This window comes from Diceros bicornis, chromosome 15 (assembly GCF_020826845.1).
Source record: "Diceros bicornis minor isolate mBicDic1 chromosome 15, mDicBic1.mat.cur, whole genome shotgun sequence".
Taxonomy (NCBI): domain Eukaryota; kingdom Metazoa; phylum Chordata; class Mammalia; order Perissodactyla; family Rhinocerotidae; genus Diceros; species Diceros bicornis.
The window spans coordinates 63,103,605-63,127,268 of NC_080754.1; the positions used below are offsets into that span (position 1 = coordinate 63,103,605).

The 23,664-nt window shown below is 34.4% G+C and overlaps 1 protein-coding gene across 1 annotated transcript in view; it reads left to right on the plus strand.

Moving 5' to 3' along the window:
• The window catches only part of LEKR1 (leucine, glutamate and lysine rich 1), a 185,409-nt gene that overhangs the window by 11,909 nt on the left and 149,836 nt on the right, over positions 1-23,664 (plus strand). Inside the window, exon 3 of the mRNA XM_058556444.1 lies at positions 2,914-3,128. Coding sequence (XP_058412427.1) covers positions 2,914-3,128 — 215 coding nt within the window. The remainder of the gene's footprint in view (positions 1-2,913; positions 3,129-23,664) is intronic.

Consider the following 23,664-nt stretch of genomic DNA (forward strand, 5'->3'; position numbering starts at 1 on the left):
TCATAATATTCCTGAAGACAATAGCAACAAGTATAGGTTGGTTGTAAAGATAATTGGGTAGTTTAATAACCAGTTGTAGAGTTGCACCTGAAATGTGCTGAGTAATGGATCAGAATAAACCAAGGAGATAAGATATGCTGTGGAGTTCTGTTCTCAACTTTGCCATATTCAACATTTTTAATCCATGAATTAAATGGATAAAACAACTTATAAGGATCAATTTTGAAAAAGACACAAAGCTTAGAATTTCCTGGATATCAAAGTCAATAACTAAAGGCTGAGTCTAAGACATACATATCTTCATATATATATATATATATATGTATGAATCTAAGATTTATATATGTGTGTGTATATATATATAAATATATATTATTTATTTATTTATATTTATCATTCTGCACTTGGATCTGTAAAACCAAATACTCACATAACAGAATGGATGTTATTGGTTGCAAGGAATGGGTAGCTTAAGGGAGAAAAAAGAATAGTGGAGGAAGATTGGGCTTGGATCCTAAAGGGCAAGTAAGGCAGCTAGATCTCAACGAGGACTGAAGTGAGGAGTGGGAAGGTTACTGGGTATAAGACAGTGACTGGTTCCATTTTTTTCTCTCTTACTCTGGTTCCACAGTGTCTTTGTCTTATCTTCTCTCTGTATGTCTGCTTATTCTCCTCTCTTATTCCAGTAACGTGACTTACTCTATACCTTGCACATGACTCTTCTCTATTATGGCTGCCCTAAAGGTGTCCTAAATGCCCAGGTCTTCAACACTTATAGGCCTTGTTGGCTCATCCCAGTTTAGGGCTTGGTTCTTCTGGGTCTGATGTCCAGTCCTCATCCACCCATCAGCCATGGCTAGGGTGGATGGGTGAGGGAGGTGATTTAGTCACATTACCAAACAGAACAGCCAGTACTGTGGAAGGTGGATTCTCTAAAAAAGGGGGCATAGGTGGGAAGGAATGGATTGGTATATTCAGTGTAATGAGAAATGGTTTTACACTGCAGTATTCTTTAAATAGGGGCTTTATTTAACATAAAAGCCAGTTATAGTACATAATAGCAACATATAATTGCTAAAAATACAAAGGACCGTTGTGATCTAAGGTTGCATTAGAAAATATTACTAATGCTATTACCAGTGAGATGTTAGAATGAGGGGAGTTTGAGTCCTCTCTTACTCTGTTTTAGTGAGTGCCAACCACACTGAAGTATTCAATATTGGGCACCATACTTTGAAACAGATGCAGGACACCGGAACAAGTCAGAGAAAATGATCTAGCATGAGGAACAAATTCAAAATTATGTCATATGGGAAACAGCTGAAGGAATTGCAAGTGTTGACCTAGAGAAGAGAAGATATGGAGCTTCCTGATAGCTGTCTTCAAATATTAGAAAGAGGCTTGGGATTGTTCCACATGGTTATCAGGAGGTCTAGGACCAGTGGATGCTCCAGGGAGGCAGATTAGGGGTCAGCATGAGAAACAATTTCTTGATAGACAAAACCATCAGAAGATAGAACAGGCTACTTACAAAGTAGTTTCCCATCATTTGGGATGTTGAAATAGAGTCTGGATTACAATTTATCTAGGTTGGAATATACTCAATGAACGTAGCCAGACCTTGAACCAGGTTATTTTTATGATTTATTTCAAAGCTGTGGTTTTATAAATCTATAAATTTGGTATCAGTAGCAGTTAGATGATTGATGTAGTCATTCATCTGTATTCCACAGTATTATCTTATCGTTTTTAATTTGAAATTTTTATTATTATAGTTTAAACGAGCAAAATTTTATTGTATAGAGATTTACAATTAGTTTGTTTCCACTGACTCTTGTGTAATGGCATTGCTAGGCAGATATGTTGGCATCACTCTTAGTTAAGAGAGCAGTTTCTATAGTCTTATGGGGAGGTTGCGTTAAGCGTTAAGTCCTCCTTGAATAATAAAAGTGTTGCTTTCATTTTAGTGCCCTGGAGCAAATATGTAATGGAACTGTGTCTCTTATCCTTTGTGAATAGCAAGACAAGTAGGGGCTACTTGAGGAATATTTGTATACTTTCGACAGAAAAAAGAATTACTTCTCTCTTGACTTGACTAAAATTCCATTTTTCACTGCCTCTATGCTGGCCAGAGATATATGAACATTTGATCTGAAGGAAGTAAGAGGATTTAGCTGACATACACATAGTAGACAAATATGATACAAATGGTTACAGGCTACAGGCATAGTACTGGTTTTAAATAGACCTGGGTTTAATCCCAACTTCTCCATCTATGAGCTGGTTATTTAACTGCAATAGTCTCCATTTCCTTACCGAGAAAACGGGTATAACCTTACCTATCTGAGGGGAAAAGAACGGATTTAGGGAGAAGAAATTAGGTTCTAAGTGTTTTTCCTATTTGTGGTTTTATGACAGAACATTAAATTCTGTAAAAATCATGTTAAAACTGAATAGGAATTTAGCATTCATTTGGTCTAATGCCATAATTTTATAAATGAGGAAAATAAGATCTGAAAAATCCAAGAGGCATCTGCAGGATCACAGTGCAGTTGGCAGTGATTTCTTCTTACTTCATGAAAAACTCATCTTAAAACAAGAATTGTAAAGATGTTTTCATCATTTTTAGTTTTATTTTATGGAAAATATTTCAAGAGTAAATCTTTCTTGGAGATACTATGGAGGAATAATTACTCTGAAAGACTTTTCTAATTCCAAAATTTTGTGTCAGGGTCAATATCATGCCAGTTTTTAAAATTTTGTTCAGATGTAGGGAATGTCATAGTTGTTACTCCATAACACAGTACTGTATACATTTACTTCATTTGACCAACATGGTTGCATCTTCAGTTGAACTTTGTTTTTTAGAATTTAAAAAATACCATGTCAGTAAATGTGTGTTCTATTTTCTAGATGTCCCCTGAAGAAAAAGTTTGTAAGTACTGTGGAGTCAGCTATCTAATTCTCCATGAGTTTAAGGCTATGGAAGAAAAAGTGAAGGCGATGGAAAAAGAGATGAAATTTTATCAAGGAAGTGTAGAACGTGAAAATAAACTTCAAGAAAAGCTACGGTTTCTTAGCCAAGATTTTGAACAGTACAAAACTGACAATGAATCCAAAACAGAAAGGTTGGAGTATGTTATTCTTTTCTGTCATTTATTTAATTTGAAAGAAAAGTGCAGAAAATAAATAGACTTTGAATGTTTTTCTAGAATTTCTCTATATCAGATATAATTTACACTTTTATACACTGAGTTCATTAATTATTGATAATTACTAAATATAATTGTTAATGTTAATTTGAGCATTCCTTTGAGGCATATATTTACTATCTGAATAAATAGAAACCAATTAATTTCATAACTGTAAGTTGAGGTGGGTTAAGTTTTATTTTTCCCCAGATACATATCTTTATTTTATTATTGAGAAGATTTGTCTATAAAAATCAGGGGAATTTTTGTAGTTTTTGATACCTAACGTTTGTTTTTAAATGGATTGAATATTTAGAGTTTTAGAATAAGGTTGTCTTGTTTTGAAAAGGATCCCAAGACATTAAAATTGGTACATGATTCTGAATCACTGAAATTGGAATAAAATTACAGAATGGGTTCCTAACGCTGTCAAATTTAATCAGCAATTTAGTCTGCCTAAAGATACTTCAATCAGCTTATATAGACACTTCTACAGAATGGTTTTTGCTGGTGTTTTATGGCTTTTCCTTTTTCCTATGAATGAATATTTCCACTTAAAATATTGACAGCTGATGTTAATAAACGTTAAATTAATGAATTTAATGAATATCATGTCTTTGTAAAAGTAGAGACTTTGTTAAATCTCTTAGGATTAAGTACTTCTATTATATTTTGTTACAAATTTTTATAATTACATTAAATGTCAGTTGAGTCCGATATTTTTTAGTCTTTTACCAAAAAAATTTTGTTATAGTTTCTTGGATTTCAAATTTGAATAATAAAGTATCTCATAATATTTGAGTGGAAAAATAAAAAATTTGAAGTATTCGGTTTAAAATTTAAAATTTGGAGGGTTTTTGCCTGTCAGAGCTTCTTTTGTTTGGCGTTATTCACACTTTACTTTCTTTAATAAAATACTGTATTATATAAGTAATACATAAACACATGAAATAAAAGCAGTATATAGAAGAGAAGGCAAGAAGGTCCCTTTTCATCCCGCTGATTGCTTTCTTCTTACTGAGGATAAAACCACTTTTAATGGTTTGATGTCTATGGTTTTACATCCTTCACTGTGCCTTTACCTTTATGATAGATATTTTTTTTAGTATATGTAATGTATTATATATAAGCTGTGTAGTTTTAAAATCTTTATCTTTTAATAGACTAGTTTTTAACATAAGCAATATATTAATCATATCGTTCTGTGACTTTTGCTACTTAACTATATATATTGGAAATTGTTCCATGTTAATACATATAGATCTACTGTGTTCTTAGCTGCTGCAACATTTTCCGTACTAAGAATATGCCATAATTTACTTAACCATTTCTTTTTTCAACGTTTACATTATTTCCGATATTTCTTATTACACGTAGTATTTATATTTATATTCTTGTGTACATATGTTTTCCATAGGATAAATTCCTAGAAGTGAAATTGCTAAAAGAAAGGAAATGCCAATTTAAAATTTTGATAGATATTATACCAAATTGTCCTTTGAGAAGATAGCATTAATTTATATTTGGCGAATAGTTTATAGAGTGGCCATCTTCCTACAAATTTTTAATATTAGAGTCTTCCTGATTTTTCTCAAATTTTCACTTTTTTCTTGAGTAAAAAAAGGTTACTTCATTGTTATTTAATTTGTTTCTTTATTGCTAATGAGGTTGAACATTTTTTCACATGTTTATTAGATATTTTTATTTCTTTCTCAATTACCTGTTCATATATGTTGTACAAATTTTTACTGGGTTATTTATTTTTGTTTATTTATAGGAGTTTTTAATATAACATGGACATTTTACTTTGTTTATGTATGTTGCTAATATTTTCTCATGGTTGCTTATCTTTTTGTTTATTGTATTTTTTCTATATCAATTTTTTTTCGTATCCTATGCCAAATTCTGGTCAGTGTTCTGTGTCAGCCTTTGGCTGCAAACAATAGAAACTTACTCTGGATAACACTAACCTAGTTTCAGGCAAGTTGAAGAAAACATCATATGTTTAGAACTTTTATAGTATTGTTGTTTTAGTTAGTTTTTTAATCTATCTAGAATTAATTTTCATGAGGTAGATTTAAAATTTCATGTTTTTTGTTATTGTTTTCTGAATGTATGGCTTATTGTCCCAATATCATTTATTAAATCCTTTGTCCTTTCTCCCTTGATTTGAAATACAACCTATTAATTTCTATTCTAGTCTATATCTGGACTCTGTTTTGTGCTATTGATCTATTGTCTATCAATAGGTGTCTTAGTCCCTTTGGGCTGCTATAACAAAGTACCACAGACTGGGTGACTTATAAACAATGTTATTTATTTATTTCTCACAGTTCTGGAGGCTGGGAAGTCCAAGATGAAGGTGCTGGCATATTTGGTGTCTCCCGAGAGCCCCCTTCCTGGTTCACAGACAGCCATCTTCTTGCTGTGTCTTCACACGGCGGAAGAGGCAAGGGAGCTCTCTTGGGTCTCATGAGAACTTCATCCATATGACTTAACTACCTCCCAAAAGCCCCACCTCCAAATAGCATCACATTGAGAAATAGGCTCACATTGAGAAATAGGCTTCAATTTATTAATTTTGGGGGGATACAAATATTCCGTGTATAGGAATGGATCAGCACCACACTTTTAACTACTTTAGCTTTATGTTTTGATATGTTGTAGGGCAAGTATTTGTCTTGCTTGACAGGTTATCCTGGCTTTTCTAACATATTTTCTCTTCTGGATGGACTTTAGAATCAGCTTGTCAGATTCCGTAAAGCATTTTGTATAACGATTTAGACTGGAGTTGCATTTACTCTCTCGGGCAACTTGACATCTTTATAATCTTGAGTCTTCTTATCCTGGAACATGGTATTTTTTTTCTCCATTTCTATAGGTCTTCTTTAAATCCCTCAATAAAATTTTGTAATTTTCTTGCACTTTCCATATTAGTTTAATTCCTGGACATATAATTTTTGTTGCTATTGGGAATGGGATCTTTTTCTTCATTACACTTTTTAATTTTTCTGAAAGGTATTGATTTTTGTATGTTGATTTTATCTCTAGCTCTTTTACTGAATTCTTTTATTACTTGTATTTATTTTTCAGTTGATTTTCTTGAATATATTATATATATTCATTATATATGTATACACACACACACATATATAAAACAGTCACGTTATATGCAAATAGTAACTGTCTTACCTTTTTATTTCTGATAGTTGTGCCTTGCCCTACTTCTTTTTATCTCATTAACTTGGATTGGACCTTTAGAACAGTATTGAATAGCAAACTTGTAGAATGCATCTGTCTTATTTCTGATTTAATGTGAACCTATCTAGTGTGTTTCTGTATTAAATAGGATGTTCGCTATAGGTTTCTTACAGATGACTTTTATCAGTTAAAGGAAGTCTCCTTTTATTTCTAGATCTTTAAGGTTTATTTTTTAATCAGGAATAGTTATTAAATTTTAATACATAAATGCTTTTGCATCTTCTCTTGGGATGATCATGTGATTTTTCTCCTTTAATCTGTTAATGTAGTAAATAATACTAATAGATTTTCTTATGTGAAGCTGTACTTGCATTTTTGGAATAAAGCCATTTTGATTATGGTATGTCTTTCAGGGTTCCCTAAATTTCATATATTTGCTTACCTTCTTCTTCTTCTCCACAGTTTTGAGCACTCTGTACCATTTTTCCATAAATACTCCCTTAAATATATGTATTTAAAGGAAATTTTCTATGAGAATAGTGAGTGGGAAAACATTATCACTTACCATAAATAGAAAATAAAAAACAAATATGTAATTATTAAAATAAAATGTGTTTTTTCTCAGTACCACTAAAATAATTGCTCATGTTACTAGTTATGTGTGAAACAATTTATGAAGAATATTGTTCTTTTAATAGGGTGCTGGATTAATTTGTTAATGTTTTACATAGATTTTTGCATCTATGTTCACAGGTGAGGTTGGCCTGTAGTTTTCTTTTTTTACAGTGTAAAGGCTGGCTCATACCAGCATCTTAAAAAAAGTTAAGAAGACTTCCATCTTTGGTGTGTACCAGACATTTTGAGTAACATGTGAGTTGCCTGTTCTTGCAGCTTTGATAGAATCTCCTTCATAAAAAATATGTCCTGGGGGCTGGCCTCATGGCCTAGTGGTTAAGTTCAATGCACTCTGCTTTGGTGGCCTGGGTTTGGTTCCCGGGCACAGATGTACACCACTCATCAGAGGCCATGCTGTGGTGGTGACCCACATACAACATAGAGGAAGATTGCCAACAGATATTAGCTCAGGGCAAATCTTCCTCAGCAAAAAAAAAAAAAAAAAAAAAGTGTCTTATATCTTTTTTGGGTAATAGAATTTTGAAATCCATTATGCTTTCTTTATAATTATTAGCTTATTTATGGATTTTACCTCTTCTTGAGTCAATTTTGGAACCTGATATTTTCCTAGAAAAATCAAGCATTTCAAATTTCTTGGTATTTAGTAATATGCAGGATCCTCTTATTTAAAAATTTTCTTCTGTATCTTTTGTGACCCGCTTTGTGTTTTTTTGGGTTGATTATTTGTGTTTGATTAAGAGAGAGAGAGACAGAGAGGATAAAGAGAGGAGAGAGAAAACTTTTTTTATAGGAAAATAAACAGATTTGTCTGTTTTATTGGCCTTTTCAAAGAACCAGATTTTAGCTTAATTCATCAAATCTTTTCTATTTTATTAATTTACACTCTTATATTTATATTTATTTATTATCCTTTTACAAATTTCTAGTTTTCTTACTAGTTACTTCATTGAAGGCTTGGTTAATTTGTTTTCAGTCTCTTTTTCTGGTAATTACATTTAAAGTTATCGAGTTTTCCTGTGGTAACAAGCTTTGGCAACAACAAACATTTTGATAATAGTGTTTTATTTTCATTTACTTTTAAATAAGATAGAAGTTTAGTTTTAATTTCCTTTTTAATCTAAGGACTTCTTGGAAGAATATTTTTAAGTTTCTAAGTGGATAGTTATTTTTTGGCTATCATTTTATTTATGTCTATTTTTATAGAGGTAATAATATAGACAGAGAATGTGACTTATTTAGAAGAACTTATTGAGAATTTAATAAACAGTGAGTTTTTGGAAATACTCCATAGCTGCTTGAAAAGGATGCATATTCTTTGTTTTAGGGATATAAGTTTTTAATAGATCTGTTAAATACACTGGTTAATTGTGCTGTTCAAATTCTAAGTATTTTTACTTATTTTTGTCTATTTCATTTGGCAAATCATAAGGGAATATTAAAGTCTTGCAAATTGAATGTGGATTTGTCAGTTTCTATCTATTTTGAAGTTAAGTGGATGGGAGATATAGGACTTATCTTTTTGGATTACATATGTTTTAATATAGAATATTCTTGACCTACTTCAATTTTTCTAACACTTGATTTTTAAAATTACATTTTGTATCATTCCACTTCACAAAGGCTTTATACTGAATTTTTTAAAAAATTAATAAATTTTTAGAGCAGTTTTAAGTTCACAGAAAAATCTAGTGGAAAGTACATAGAGTTCCCATATACCCTCTGCCCCCCACCTACAACTTCCCACACTCCCTACATCCCACACCGCAGTGATACATTTATTATAATCAGTGAACCTACATTGACACATCATTATCACCCCAAATCCGTATTTACATTAGGGTTCACTCTTGGTGTTATATATTCTGTGGCTTTTGATAAATGTATAAAGCTATGTATCCACCATTGTAGTATCATACAGAATAGTTACACTGCCCTAAAAATCCTCTGTGTTCTGTCTGTTCGTCCCTCCTTCCCCTCTAAGGACTGGCAACCACAGATCCGTTTGCCGTCTCCATAGTTTTGCCTTTTCCAGAATGTCGTATAGTTGGAGTCATGCATTATGTAGCGTTTTCTGATTGGCTTCTTTCACTTAGTAATATGCGTAGAAGTTTCCTCCATGTCTTCTCATGGCTTGATAATGCTTTCTTTTTAGCGCTGAATAATATTCCATTTTCTGGAGGTACCACAGTTTATTTATCCTACTGAAGGATATTTTGTTTTCTTCCAAGTTTGGGCAATTACGAATAAAGCTGCTATAAATATCCACATACAAGTTTTTGTGTGGACATACATTTTCATTTCCTTTGAGTAAGTACCAAAGAGTGTGACTGCTGGATCACATGGCAAGAGAATGTATAGTTTTGTAAGAAACCACCAAACTGTCTTCCCGTGTAGCTCTATCACTTGACATTCCCAGCAGCAATGAATGCGAGTTCCTGTTACCACATCCTCACCAACATTTTGTGTTGTTGGTGTTTTGGATTTTAGACTTTCTAACAGGTATGTGTGTAGTAGTATCTCGTTGTTTTTTTTTTTTTTTTTTTAAAGATTTTATTTATTTATTTTTCCCCCCAAAGCCCCAGTAGATAGTTGTACGTCATAGCTGCACATCCCTCTAGTTGCTGCATGTGGGACGCGGCCTCAGCATGGCCGGAGAAGCGGTGCGTCGGTGCGCGCCCAGGATCCGAACTTGGGCCGCCAGCAGCGGAGCGCGCGCACTTAACCACTAAGCCACGGGGCCGGCCCCTCGTTGTTGTTTTAATTTCCCTAAGACATATGATGTTGAACATCTTTTCATATGCTTTCTATCTGTATGTCTTCTTGCTGACGTGTTTTTTCAGGTCTTTTTTTAAAATCAGTTTTTTCACTTATTGTTGAGTTTTAAGAGTTCTATGTATATTTTGGATAACAGTCTTTTGTCAGATGTGTTTTTTGCAAATATTTTCTGCCAGACTGTGGCTTGTCTTCCAATTCTCTTGACATTCTGTTTTGCATAGCAGAAGTTTTTAAATTTAATGGAGTTCAGCTTATCAATTATTTCTTTCAGGAATCTTGTCTTTGGTGTTGTGTCTAAAAAGTTATCAACATACCTGAAGTCATCTAAGTTTTCTCCTATGTTATGTTTTAGGAGTTTTATAGTTTTGCATTTTACATTTAGGTCTATGATCCATTAGAGTTAATTTTTGTGAAGAGTCTAAGATCTATGTCTAGATTCCTTTTTCTTTTTCTTTTTTTTTTTTTGCATGTGGATATCTTTGAGTTGTTCCAGCACGTGTGTTAAAGAGACTATCTTTGCTTCATTGTATTGCCTTTGCTCCTTTGTCAAAGATCAGTTAACTGTATTTATGTTGCTCTATTTCTGGCTCTATTTCTCTAGTCTGTTTCATTAATCTCTTTGTCTTTTCTTTCACCAGTACCACACTATCTTGATTATTGTAGCTTTATAGTAAGTCTTGAAGTCAGGTAGCATCAGTCTTCTGACTTGGTTCTTCTCCTTCAATGTTAAGTTGGCTTATCTGGGTCTTCTGCCTCTCCATATAAACTTCAGAATCGGTTTGTCAATATCCACAAAATAACTTGCTAGGATTTTGATTGGGATTGGATTAAATCTATAGATCGAGTTGGAGAGAATTGATGTCTTGACAATATTGAGTCTTCCTATCCACAAACACAGAATATCTCTCCATTTATTTAGTTTTTTGTTTCATTCAACTGAGTTTTATAGTTTTCCTCATATAGATCTTGGACATATTTTGTTAGAGTTTATTAGGGTTATACTTAAGTATTTCATTTTGGGAAGTTACTAATGTAAATGGTAATATATTTTTAATTTCAAATTTCATGTGTTCAAGGTATATAGGAAAGTCATTGACTTTTGTATATTAACCTTGTATCTTGCAACCTTGCTATAATGGCTTATTAGTTACACTAGTTTTTTTGTTGATTCAGATTTTCTACACAGGCGATCGTGTCATCTGTGAACAAAGACAGTTTTATTTCTTCCTTCCCAATCTGTATACCTTTTATCTCCTTTTCTTGTGTTAGCTTGCATTAGCCTCTTGTCCTTGCATTGGCTAGGACTTCCAGTACGATGTTAAACAGCAGTGATGAGAGGGGGCATCCTTGTGTTGTTCTTCATCTTAGCAAGAAAGCTTCAAATTTCTCACTATTATGTGTGATGTTAGCTGTAGGTTTTTTGTAAATCTTCTTTATAAAGTTGAGGAAGTTTCTCTCTATTTCTAGTTTGTTGAGAGGTTTTATCATGAATGGATGTTGGATTTTGTCAATCATTTTTTCTGCATCTATTGATGTGATCGTGTGATGTTTCTTTGTTAACCTGTTAATGTGATGGATTACATTAATTGATTTTTGAATGTTGAATCAGCTTTGCATACCTGGAATAAATCCCACTTTGTTGTGGTGTATAGTTCTTTTTATGTATTTTTGGATTTCATTTGGTAATATTTTGTTGAAGATTTTTGAATCTGTATTCAGGAAATATACTGATCTGTACTTTTCTTTTCTCCTAATGTCTTTGTCTGATTTTGGTATTAGGGTAATGCTGGCCTCATTAAATGAGTTAGGAAGTATTTTCTTTTTTTCTATCTTGTGGAATTGAGAATTGGTGTAGTTTTTTCCTTAAGTGTTTGGTAGAATTTACCTGTGAATCCATCTGGGCCTGGTACTTTCTGTTTTGGGAAGTTTATTAATTATTGATGCAATTTCTTTAATAGATATAATTCTGTTCAGATGGTTTATTTATTTTTGCATGAGTTTCAACATTTCTTTCAAGGAATGGGCTTATTTCATCTAGGTTATCAAATTTGTGGGCATAGAGTTATTCGTAGTATTCCTTTATTATCCTTTTAATATTCATGGGATCTCTAGTGATGTCTTCTCTTCATTTCTGATGCTAGCAATTTGTGTTCTCTCTCTTTTTCTTTGTTAGTTTGCTTGAAGATTATCAATTTTATTGATCTTTTCAAAGAAATAAGTAGCTTTTCGTTTTGTTGATTTTTCTCCATTGATTTGCTGTTCCAATTTCATTGATTTCTGCTCTAATTCTTATTATTTCTTTTCTCTTGCTTATTTTGGATTGAATTTTCTCTTCTTTTTCTAGTTCCCTAAAGTGGGAGCTTAGGTTATTGATTTTAGATCTTTCCTCTTTTCTAATAAATGTACTCAATTCTATAAATTTCCCTCTAAGCACTGCTTTTGTTGCATCCTACAAATTTCAGTAAGTTGTATTTTCATTTTCATTTGGTTTAAAGTTCAGTTTTTTGTGTGTGTGTGTGAGGAAGATCAGCCCTGTGCTAACATCTGCCAATCCTCCTCTTTTTGCTGAGGAAGACTGGCCCTGGGCTAACATCCGTGCCCACCTTCCTCTACTTTATATGGGACGCCGCCACAGCATGGCTTGACAAGTGGTGCGGAGGTGTGCGCCCGGGATCCGAACCTGTGAACCCTGGGCCGCTGAAGTGGAGTGCGTGCACTTAACTGCTTGTGCCACTGGGCCGGCCCTCAAAGTTCAAATTTTTAAATTTACCTTGCAATTTCTATTTTGACCCATATGTTATTCAGAAGTGTGTTATTTAGTCTCCACGTATTTTGGGATTTCCTAGTTCTTTCTGTTTGATTTCTAGTTTAACTTCGTTGTGGTCTGAGCTCAGAAATTTTATGATTTTTCTTCTTTTAAATTTGTTAAGATGTGTTTTATGGCCTAGAATGTGGTCTGTCTTGGTGAATATTTTATGTGATCTTGAGAATATTGTATTCTACTGTTGTTGGATGAAGTAGTCCATAGATGTCAATTATATCAGTTAATTGATGATGCTTTTGAGTTCAACTATGTCCTTACTGATTTTCTGCCTGCTGGATATGTCCATTTTTGATAAAAGCGTGTTAAAGTCTCCAACTATAATAGTAGATTCATCCATTTCTCCTTGCAATTTTATCAGCTTTTACCTCACATATTTTGAGGCTCTGTTGTTAGGGATTATTATATTTTCTTGGAGTATTAATCCCTTTATCATTATGTAATACCCCTCTTTATCCCTGATAACTTTCCTTGCTCTGAAGTCTTCTCTGAAACTAGTATAGATATTCTCACTTTATTTTGATTAATGTTAGCATGACATATCTTTCTTCACCTCTTTATTTTTAATCTATATGTGTCTTTATATTTAAAGTGAGTTTCTTGCAGACAACATATAATTGGGCCTTGTTTTTTGATCCACTCTGACAATGTCTGTCTTTTAATTGGTATATTTAGACCATTGACATTCAAAGTAATGATTGATATAGTTGGATCAATATCTGCCATTTTCGTTACTGTTTTCTATTTGTTGCTCTTGTTCTTCATTTTTGTTTTTGTCTTCCATGCTTTTTCTGCCTTTTGTGGATTTAATTGAGCATTTTATATAATTATATTTTCTCTTTCTTAGAATATCAGTTATTCTTCTTTTTCTCACTTTTTGTAGTTATTGCCCTAGAGTTTGCAATATATATTCACAACTAATCCAGTCTATTTTCAAATAACACTAGACTCCTTCATGAGTAGTGCCAAGTACTTTATAGTAAAATATTCCTAATTTCTCCCTCTCATCACTTGTATCATTGCCATCATTCATTTCACTTATAAGTAAGTGTACATAAATGTACATATATATTTTTTAAAGCATACATAATCAAATACATTGCTGATCAATTATTAGTTTGAATGAACTGTTACATGTTAGGCTAATTAAGAATAAGGAAAACAAAAGTTTTTATTTTACCTTCACTTATTCCTTTTCTGATGCTCTTTCTTTCTTTTTGTTGATCTGAGTTTCTGTCCTACATTCTTTTCCTTCTTTCCAAAGAACTTCTTTTAGCATTTCTTGCAAAGCAGATCTATTAGCAACAAATTCTTTCAATTTTTATTTATCTGAGAAAGTCCTATGTCTCTTTCACCTGGAAGGAATGATTTCTCAGGGTATAGAATGCTAGGTTGGTGGGTTTTTTTCTCTCAGACTTTAAATATTTCACTCCATTCTTTTCGTGCTTACATGATTTCTGAAGAGGAGGTGGGTATAAATCTTATCTTTGTTCCTCTATAGGTAAGGTGTTTTTATCCTCTGGCTTCTTTCAGAATTTTTTCTTTATCCTTGATTTTTTGTAGTTTGGAGATGATATGCCTAAGTGTGGTTTTTTTGGCATTTATCCTGTTTGGTGTTCTCTGAAGTTCTTGGATCTCTGGTTTGGTGTCTGATGTTAATTTGGAGAAAATTCTTAGTCGTGGTTTCAAATGTTTCTTATTTTGCTATCTCTCTTTCTCCTCCTCTGGTATTCCTATTATGCATATGTTACACCTTTTATAGTTGTCCCAAAGTTCTTTCATATTTTTTTTTTCTCTTTGCTTTTCAGTTTTAGAAGATTTTAGTTCTCTTGTCGTATCCTTAAGCTCAGAGATTTTTTTCCTCAGTGATGCCTAGTCTGCTAATGAGCCAATCAGAGTCTTTCATTTCTCTTACAGTGTTTTTGATCACTAGCATTTCTTTTTGAGTCTTTCTTAGAAGTTCCATCTTCCTGCTTACATTATCCATCTATTCTTGCATGTCGTCTACTTTTCCCATTAAAGCTCTTTTCATTTTAATCATAGTTTTGTAAAATTCCTGGTCTCATAATTCCAACATTCTTCCCATATCTGACTCTGGTTCTAATGCTTGTTCAGTGTGTTCAAACTGTGTCTTTTTGCCTTTTAGGCCACCTTGTAATTTTTTGTTGAAAGGTGGATATGATGTACTGGGTGAAAGAAACTGCAGTAAAAAAAAAAAAAAGGAGAAAAGAAAAAAAAGTTTCAAGGTAATAATCCAGAATAATCTTCTTGTGTACTTGACAAAAAGTGAGAGTTCTTACATGAGCACCTAGAAGTTAAAAAATGAAATATACTGCACTGCATTTAAAACAATTCAGAACTTTAAAGGTAACCCAAAATTCATCAGTAAAAAAAAAAAAAAGAAACTGCAGTAAATAGACCTTTAGTAATGTGGGGGGGAGGGGTGTAGTGTTCTATAGTCGCATGATTAGTTCTCAGTCTTGTAGTGAGCCTATGCCTCTGGACTGTGAACCTCACCGATGTTCTCAGTTCCTAGACTTTCCACCCCCTACCCTCACCCTTAGGTGGGACAGGATGTCTAGAGTGGGCTGAAGTTGGGTATTTCTGTTTGCCAAGTTAGTTAGGCTCTGATAAAACCCCAGCAGGTTAGGCTCTGATAAAAGAGTTTCTCCTGAGGGCAGGCCTTGTTAAACAGAATAGAAAGCTCTGGCATATTTGAAAATATTTACTTTCCCATCGCCCTGTTGGAAGCACAGGTGGATTTTCCTCAGATATTCACTGCAAGGACCTGGTAGGGCTCCTGGAGGTGAAACTCACAAAAGTGTGTGGTTCCCCCACTATAACTGGGTCCTCTTGGAGTTTTTCTCTGTTGACTTGTCCACAGTGGGCCTCCAGTCATTTGTCAGTCATAATTCAGGTTTTTCTACCTTAGCACTGGTTCCATGGAGGTTTCTCTTGTGGATTTCTGCTCTGAGAAGTGGTGATTCTCTGTATCCACCTTTGTCGGTTTCTCTAGTTTGGGGGGCAGTGGTTTGCCCTTTGACCTCGTTTCTCTGACAGATCTAAGAAGAGTTGTTGATTTTTCAGTTTGTTCATCTTTTTACTTATTGTTAGGATAGGGTAGTGACTTCTAAGCTCCTTATGCTCCTGACCAGAAACCAGAAGTTTTATACTAACATTTTAAAAAGTGAGTTAATACTTCTTTTAACGTTTTTATTTTTTTCATGTGCTGTAAATGTTCATAACTGGACTCATTAAGACTCATGAAATCTGAATCAAAGTACAGACACCCTAAGACAAAGGAAATAGGCAGAAAAATATGAGTGCTAAGACTTAAAAAACAAAGTATGGATTTGAAATAGCTTTTTTTCTAACTTTGACTTTCTGGTTATAATTAGTTAATGCTATTACTCCTCAGTCAATTCCTCTGGTGTCTGTCATAGTCTAGTGTTGAGCTGCCAACTTGACATTGTGGCAGAAATATCTTTGGGGACCTCTCTGGGAGGTCTGCTTCAGAGTTCCTCTGCAAAGGACTCCATTTGAGTAGCCACAGGAAATTCTGTGTTTGTAGACAGATTGACACTGCATAGCCAAATATATCATCATTATAGCTACTGGGGTTATCTGTTGACTTAAGCTTATTGAACCTATTAGTTTAAGCTTATGATACTCACCAGCTGACCAGAATGACATGTAGCAAATTATACCTTTCACAGTCTTCACAGAGGAGCACACTGATTATAGCTGGGTGTTTATTTCAGAGACTTGAAGAACCATAATGGCAGATTATCGGTCAGAAATATTTGTATTTAGGATTGAAAGGATTTTTTACATTAAATTTTAATTTTGAGATAATTATAGATTTACATGCAGTGTAAGAAATAATAGAGATCCTGTGTGCTTTTTACCCAATTTCCCCCAATGGTAACAGCTTGTAAAACTATAGTACAATATCACAACCAGGATATTGACATTGATACAGTCAAATTACAGAACAGTTCCATCACCACAAGGATTCCTCATGTTGCCCTTTTATAGTCACAACCACTTTTCTCCTTCCTCCATTTATGACCCCTGGCAACCACCATTTCTATAATTTTATCCTTTTAAGAGTGTGATTTAGATGGAATCACACAATATTAGTCTTTGGAGATAGGCTTTTCACTCAGCATGGTTCTCTGGAAATGTATCCAAGTTGTTCTGTGTATTAATAGTTCACTCCTTTTTATTGCTGAATAGTATTATATGGTGTGGATGTACCACATTTTGTTTAATGATTCACATTAACCATTCATAGAAGGGCATGTTGGTTGTTTTCAGTTTTTCACTATTACAAATGAAGCTGCTATGAGTATGTACAGATTTTTGTGTAAATATGAGTTTTTATTTCTCTGGGATAAGTGCCCAGAGTGCAGTTGCTAGATTGTATGGTAGTTACATGTTTGATTTTGTAATTAGTAATTCTAACACTATTAGAACCAAATAGTGTTCCAGTGTGGCTGTACCACTTTACATTTTCATCAGGAATATATGAGTCATCCAATTTTTCCACATCCTCATCAGCATTTGATGTTGTCACTATTTTTTATTTTAGCCATTCCAATAGGTGTGTAGTGGTACCTCATTGTGGTTTTAATTTGCATTTCCCTGATGGCTAATGATGTTAAACATCTTTTCATGTGTGTATTAGTCTACCAGAGCTACCATAACAAAATACCACAAACTGAGTGTCTTAGACAACAGAAATTTATTTTCTCACAGTTTTGGAGGCTAGAAGTCCAAGATCTAGGTACTGTCAGGTTTGGTTTCTGACAAGGCCTCTCTTCCTGGCTTTTAGACGGCTGCCCACTCTCTGTGACTCCACATGGCCTCTTCTCTGTGTGTGCGCTGAGAGAGATCTCTGACGTCTCCTCCTCTTATATGGACGCCAGTGCTATTGGATTAGGGTCCCACCCTCATGATGTCATTTAATCTTAATTACTTCCCTGTCTCTAAAGACAGTCATATTAGGGGGTAGGGCTTTAACATGTGAATTTTGGAGGGACGCATTCAGTCCTTAACAGTGTGCTTATTTGCTATCTGTATATTCTCTTTGGTGAAATGTGTATTTATATCTGTTGCTCATGTTCTAATTGAAATATTGATTTTTTTTTTTTTTTTTTTGGTGAGGAAGATTAGCCCCGAGCTAACATCTGTTGCCAATCTTCCTATTTTGCTGAGGAAGCTTGGCCCTGGGCCAATATCCTTGCCAATCCTCCTCTACTTTATATGTGAGATGCCTGCCATAGTGTGGCTTGATAAGCAGTGCCTAGGTCCACGCCCAGGATCTGAGCCTGCGAACCCTGGGCCGCTGAAGCAGAGTGCGCGAACTCAACCACTATACCACCGGGCCGGCCGCAGAATATTGATTTTTTTACTGTTGAGTTTTGAGAATTCTTAAGGTACTCTAGATACTAGTCCTTTTCTGGATATGTAGCTTGTGAATATTTTCTTCCAGTCTTTTTATCCTCTTCACAAGGTCTTTTGCAGAGCAAAAGTTTTTAGTTTTAATGAGATTCAATTTATCAATTTTTCTTTGTCTCGATCATGCTTTTGTCAAGATTAAGAACTCTTTGCCTAGCCATAGATCCTCAAGATTTTCCCCTGTGTTTTTTCCTGAAAGTTTTATAGCTTTACGTTTTACATTTAAGACCATGATTCATTTTGTGTTAATTTCTTTATAAGGTGTGAGACTTAGGTTGAGATTCATTTTTTACCAATAGATGTCTGATTTCTCCAGCACCATTTGTTTGAAAGGCTACCTTTCCTCAATTGCTTTTGCACATTTGCCAAAAATTAGTTGGCACATTTACGTTGGCTTGTTTTGGAGTTCTCTATTCTGTTCCATTTATCTACGTGTCTGTTCACCAATACCATAGTTCTGATTATTGTAGTATACAGTATGCCTTCATATTGAAGGTGGAGTGATTCCTCCTATTTTATTTTCCTTTTTTAAGATTAAGTTGTTCTAGTTCCTTTACCTTTCCATATAAAATTTAGAATAAGCTTATGTCTACAAAACATCTTGCTCAGATTTTGATAGGAATCACATTAAACTGTGTATCAGTGTGGGAAGAATTGACATTTTTACTATATTGAATCTTCAAATCATACTATGAACATGGTATGCTGCTCCACTTATTTAGGTCTTCTTTGATTTCTTTTATCAGCATTTTGTAATTATCAGCATACAGAACTTGTACATGTTTTGTTAATTTATACTTGAGTATTTCATTTTCTTTGGAGTGATTGTAAATGATTTTGTGGGTTTTTTTTTTTTTTTTTTTTTTCAGGGAAAGATTCGCACTAGCTAACATCTGTTGCCAATCTTCCTCTTTTTTTTTTCCCCCTCCCCAAAGCCCCAGTGCGTGGTTTTATATCCTAGTTGTAAGTCCTTCTAGTTCTTCTCTGTGAGCCGCTGCCACAGCATGACAGACAGGTGGTGTGGTTCTGTGACCGGGAAATGAACCAGGGCCACCGAAGCGGTGAGAGCACCAATCTTGAACCACTAGGCCATCAGAGCTGGCTCTATGGTATTGTGTTTTTAATTTCAGTTTCCATGTGTTCATTGTTAGTATATAGAAATGCAGACAATCATGGTATCTGCAAATATGGACAGTTTTCTTTCTTTAATATCTATATGCATTTTATTTCTTTTTCTTGCCTTGTTACAGTGAATAGAATTTCCAGTAATATGTTGAGTAAGTGTGGTGAGAGTGTACATCCTTGCCTGTTCCCAATCTCAGAGGGAAAGTGTTCAGTCTTTCACTGCATCAAGTATGATGTCAGCTGTGGGTTTTTTGTAGATGCTCTATATCAAGTTGAGGGAGTTCCCCTCTATTCTTAGTTTGCTGAGAGCTTTTAGTATGAATGAATGTTGGATTTTGTTAAATGTTTTTTTGGTGTCCTTTGATATGATCATATGATTTTTCTCTTTAATCCTGTGGATATGATGGGATATATTGATTAATTTAAAAACATTGAACCAGCCTTGCACACCTAGAGCAAATCCCACTTTGTTATGTTGTATTGTATACATTTGCTGGATTTGATTTACTAATATTTTGTTGAGGGTTTTTATGTTGAAATTATTGGGATATTGATGTGTAGCTTCTTTTGTTGTAATGTCTTTGGTATTGGTATTATGTTCATACTATCCTCATGAAGAGTTGAGAAGTTGTCCCTCCTCTTTTATTTCTGGAAGAGATTATTAAAATTGGTATTAATTCACCTTTAAATGTCTGGTAGAATTCTCCAGTGAAACCATCTGGGCCTGGAGATTTCTTTTTTTGTAGCTTTTTAATCATACTCCATATCTTTAATGCTCATAAGATTATTCAAGATATCTATTTTATCTTGATTGAGTTTTGGTTGTTTGTGGTTTTCAAACAATTCAATTCCAAGTGGTCAAATTTTTGAAGGTCTTGTTTATAGTATTGCCTTACTATTCCTTTAATGGCTAATGTATCTATAGTGATATTCCCTGTTTTATCCCTAATGTTGGTGATCTCTGTCTTCTCTCTTTTTATCCTTTTCATTCTTGCTATAGATTTATAAATTTTCTTGATGTTTTTGAAGAGCCAGATTTTTGTTCCATCAATTTTCTCTATTGTTTTCCTGTTTTCAGTTTGATTGATTTCTGCTCTTATTTTTGATATTTCTTTTCTTCTGCTTGCTTTGGGTTTATTTTACTCTTCTTTTTCTACTTTCTTGAAGTAGGAACTTAGACTATTTGAGACCTTCCCTCTTTTCTAATGAAAGCATTTAGTGCTTGTCTGTGTGTTTGTGTGTATGTGTGTGTGTGTGTGTGTGTGTGTGTATAATTTTTTAAAATTTCCTTTGAGACTTCTTTAATATATGGATTATTTAGAAGTGTGCTTTTTAGTTTCCAAGTGTTTGTATATTATCCTTTTATCTTTCTGTTACTGATTTTTAGTTTGATTCCATTATGGTCAGAGAACATACTCTGTATGATTTCAACTTTTAAAAATTTGTTGAAATTTGTTTTATGGCACAGGATATGCTTTGCCTTGGTGACTGTTCCATGGGTGCTTGAAAAGAAATGTGTATGCTGATGTTGTTAGGTAGAGTTTTCTATACATGGCAATTAAAACCTAGTAGTTGATGGTTTTGTTGAGTTCTTTCATTTCCTGCCTGATTTTCTGTCTAATGATTCTATCAGTTGCTGTGAGTGGAGTAATTGTGGACTTGTCTATTTCTCTTTGAGTTCTATAATTTTTGCTTTACGTATTTTGTAGCTGTGTTGTTTCATGTGAACACGTTTAGGATTCTTATGTCTTCCTGGTGGATTGATCCTTTCATCATTATGTAATGTCCTTCTTTGTCTGTAGTAATTTTCTTTGCTCTGAAGTCTATTTTATCTGATATTTAAAAAAACACTAATGCTTTTTTTTTTAAACTGCTTACATGTTATATATACTTTTTAATTCTTTTATTCTCAACCTACCTATGTTATTGAATTTGAAGTGAGTCTTGTAGACAGCATATAGTGGAATCATGTTTTTTAAAATCTATTCTGTCAGTCTCTTTTAACTGTTGTGTTTAGACCATTTACATTTAAGGTAATTATTGATCTGTTAGGGTTTAAGTATGCCATTTTATTATTTGTATTCGGTTTGTTTCCTCTGGTCCTCTTTCCTCCATTTCTCTTTTCTTACCTTCCTATTGGTTTTTTTTTGAACATTTTTAGGATTATATCTTGATTTATTCATAGTGATTTTAAGTATATTGTTTTCTGTAGGTTTCTTAGTGGTTGCCCTAGTTATTGCAATATAGATACATGACTTATCATAGTGTATGGTTTTATTATGATGTGTCTTGGCATGGACTTTTTTTGGTTTATTCTATTTGGATAGAATAAGGTCTTTCCTACAGCTTGTTGAATCTGCAGGTTTATATCTCTTGCCATATTTAGGAAGTTTTCAGCCATTATTTTTTTGAATATTATTTAGTCCTGCTTTCTCTCTCATCTCCTTCTCAGACTCTGATCACTTGAATGTTAGCTCTTTGTTATTGTCCCACAGGTCCCTGAGATTCTGTTAAATATATATATATTTTTGTCTACTTTCTCTCTGTGGTTCAGATTGGGTGAGTTATGTTGATCTATCCTAAAGTTCACTGATTCTATCTTCTGTCACTATACTCTGCTATTGAGCCCATCCAGTGAATTTTTTATTTCAGTTATTGTATTTTTTTGGTTTTATAATTTCTATTTGGTTCTTTTTTGTAACTTCTATTTCTTTGTTGAGATTTTCTATTTTTCTTTTGTTTCAAGAGAATTTTTAATTGCTTTTAAAAGAATTTTAATGAAGCAGAGTATTGACTACTCTGTCTCACACCACCTTATCCTATCTCATTGATGCTGGCTGGGACTGGAGGCTCCCGGCTGAGACCCTCTGACATAGGATGTGGATGGGGAGCAGGAATAAGAGTGCCGCTAGTCCTGTTTTTTACTGCTTCACTTGGTCTCTTACTGCCAGTTGGGTATGGAGGTTTAGTTCCCCACTGGGCCTCACTGACTCCAGGAATAGAAGGAAAGTGGAGTGCTTACTACTACCAACTTGTACTGCTTTGTTCAGACTCATTGGTGCAGGGTGGAGGTGGATCCTCAGCTGCCCACTGGCCCCAGTGACACACTCTTGGTAGGTGTGTTGGAGCTTATCTTGCCTCTGAACATTTTTTAAGTAATTGATTAAATTCTTCCAAATGTCAATAGCTAGCTCACAAAAGTCAGTAGTTATATAAATGCATCTCTACGTGCCTGCTAAACATTTTGTCTTTGACTTCTCTTCTGTTCATGCCAAACTGAGACTGTGCATGGAGATTTAAGCAGCAGTAGGGAAGGCCTGTCCCTGAGGAACCAGACTTAAGAGTTCTGTTTATCATAGTGGGCCATTCTTACAAATCAGGTGAACCATATAAGTCAAATCTAGAGCAGTCAGTCCAAGGAAGGGGCATAGTTAGGTGCCAGGGTTCAGAGAGCCAGACTGAGTCCATAATTTGGGATCAAATTAATACAGAGAGTGTCTCTGAGTTTATAGATGAAGAGAGTTAGAGGAAATAGGTACACCTAGCTGGAGTAGAGGGTGATGGGGGAAACAGTTTAGTCATTGTCTCTCCCTGCCAAACCTACGTCCCACGGAGACCGGTTATATCAGTTGGGAATGCATTCTGCAGCAAGTAGCTTAAATGGACGAGGGTTATTTATTTCTTGAGTCAAAAAGAGGGGGTATAAGCAACTCAACAATGTCACCAGGGACCCAGCCCATTTCCATCTCTATCTTTTTCAGTGAGTAGACCTTCAGCCTCATGCTGGTCTTCTCAGATCTCAGGATGGCCTCTGCACTGCCAGACATCATGTTCACCAGGCAGGAATATGAAAGGGGAAGCGGTGAGAGGAAATGCCTGTATTAGGAGATCAAAAGCTTTCCCATGGCTGCAGGGGAGTCTGGGGAACTGATTCCAGGGAGTTGGCTCATTGCTTCCTGCAATAATATCAGGTTCTGTTATAAGGAAGAAGACACTAGCAGGGTGTGCCACACTGGACCATTAAATTTTCCTCCATAAAATAACATGTGCCTGCTTACTTTAGTTCCTTGAGAGGAAGAAAAATAGTATCTCAAGAAAAGAAATACATTAAGGACTCCCTTTTTAAAAGGTCTTGTCTTCTGTACACATCTTGTCCAGGCTCTGCTTTTTCTGCTTTTGCAGTGCTCTCTGGTGTTTATGGAAGTAGTGTAAGAAGGATACATGTTAAAAATGTTGGGGACAACTGAATTTTAAATAGTAAATATTTTCTAGGACAAAGAACTGATGCAGAACTATAGTCCTCATGGGGTGGGGCATACATCCTAGGGAATAATTTCAAATCTCTGGGGGCCTTCTCAAATCCTCACCTTTCTCCCAAGATTCTGATTTATCTCTTTTGGGGCAGAGTGAGAATCTCTGCAGTGAAATGAGAGTTGTTACCGATGGGAGTGT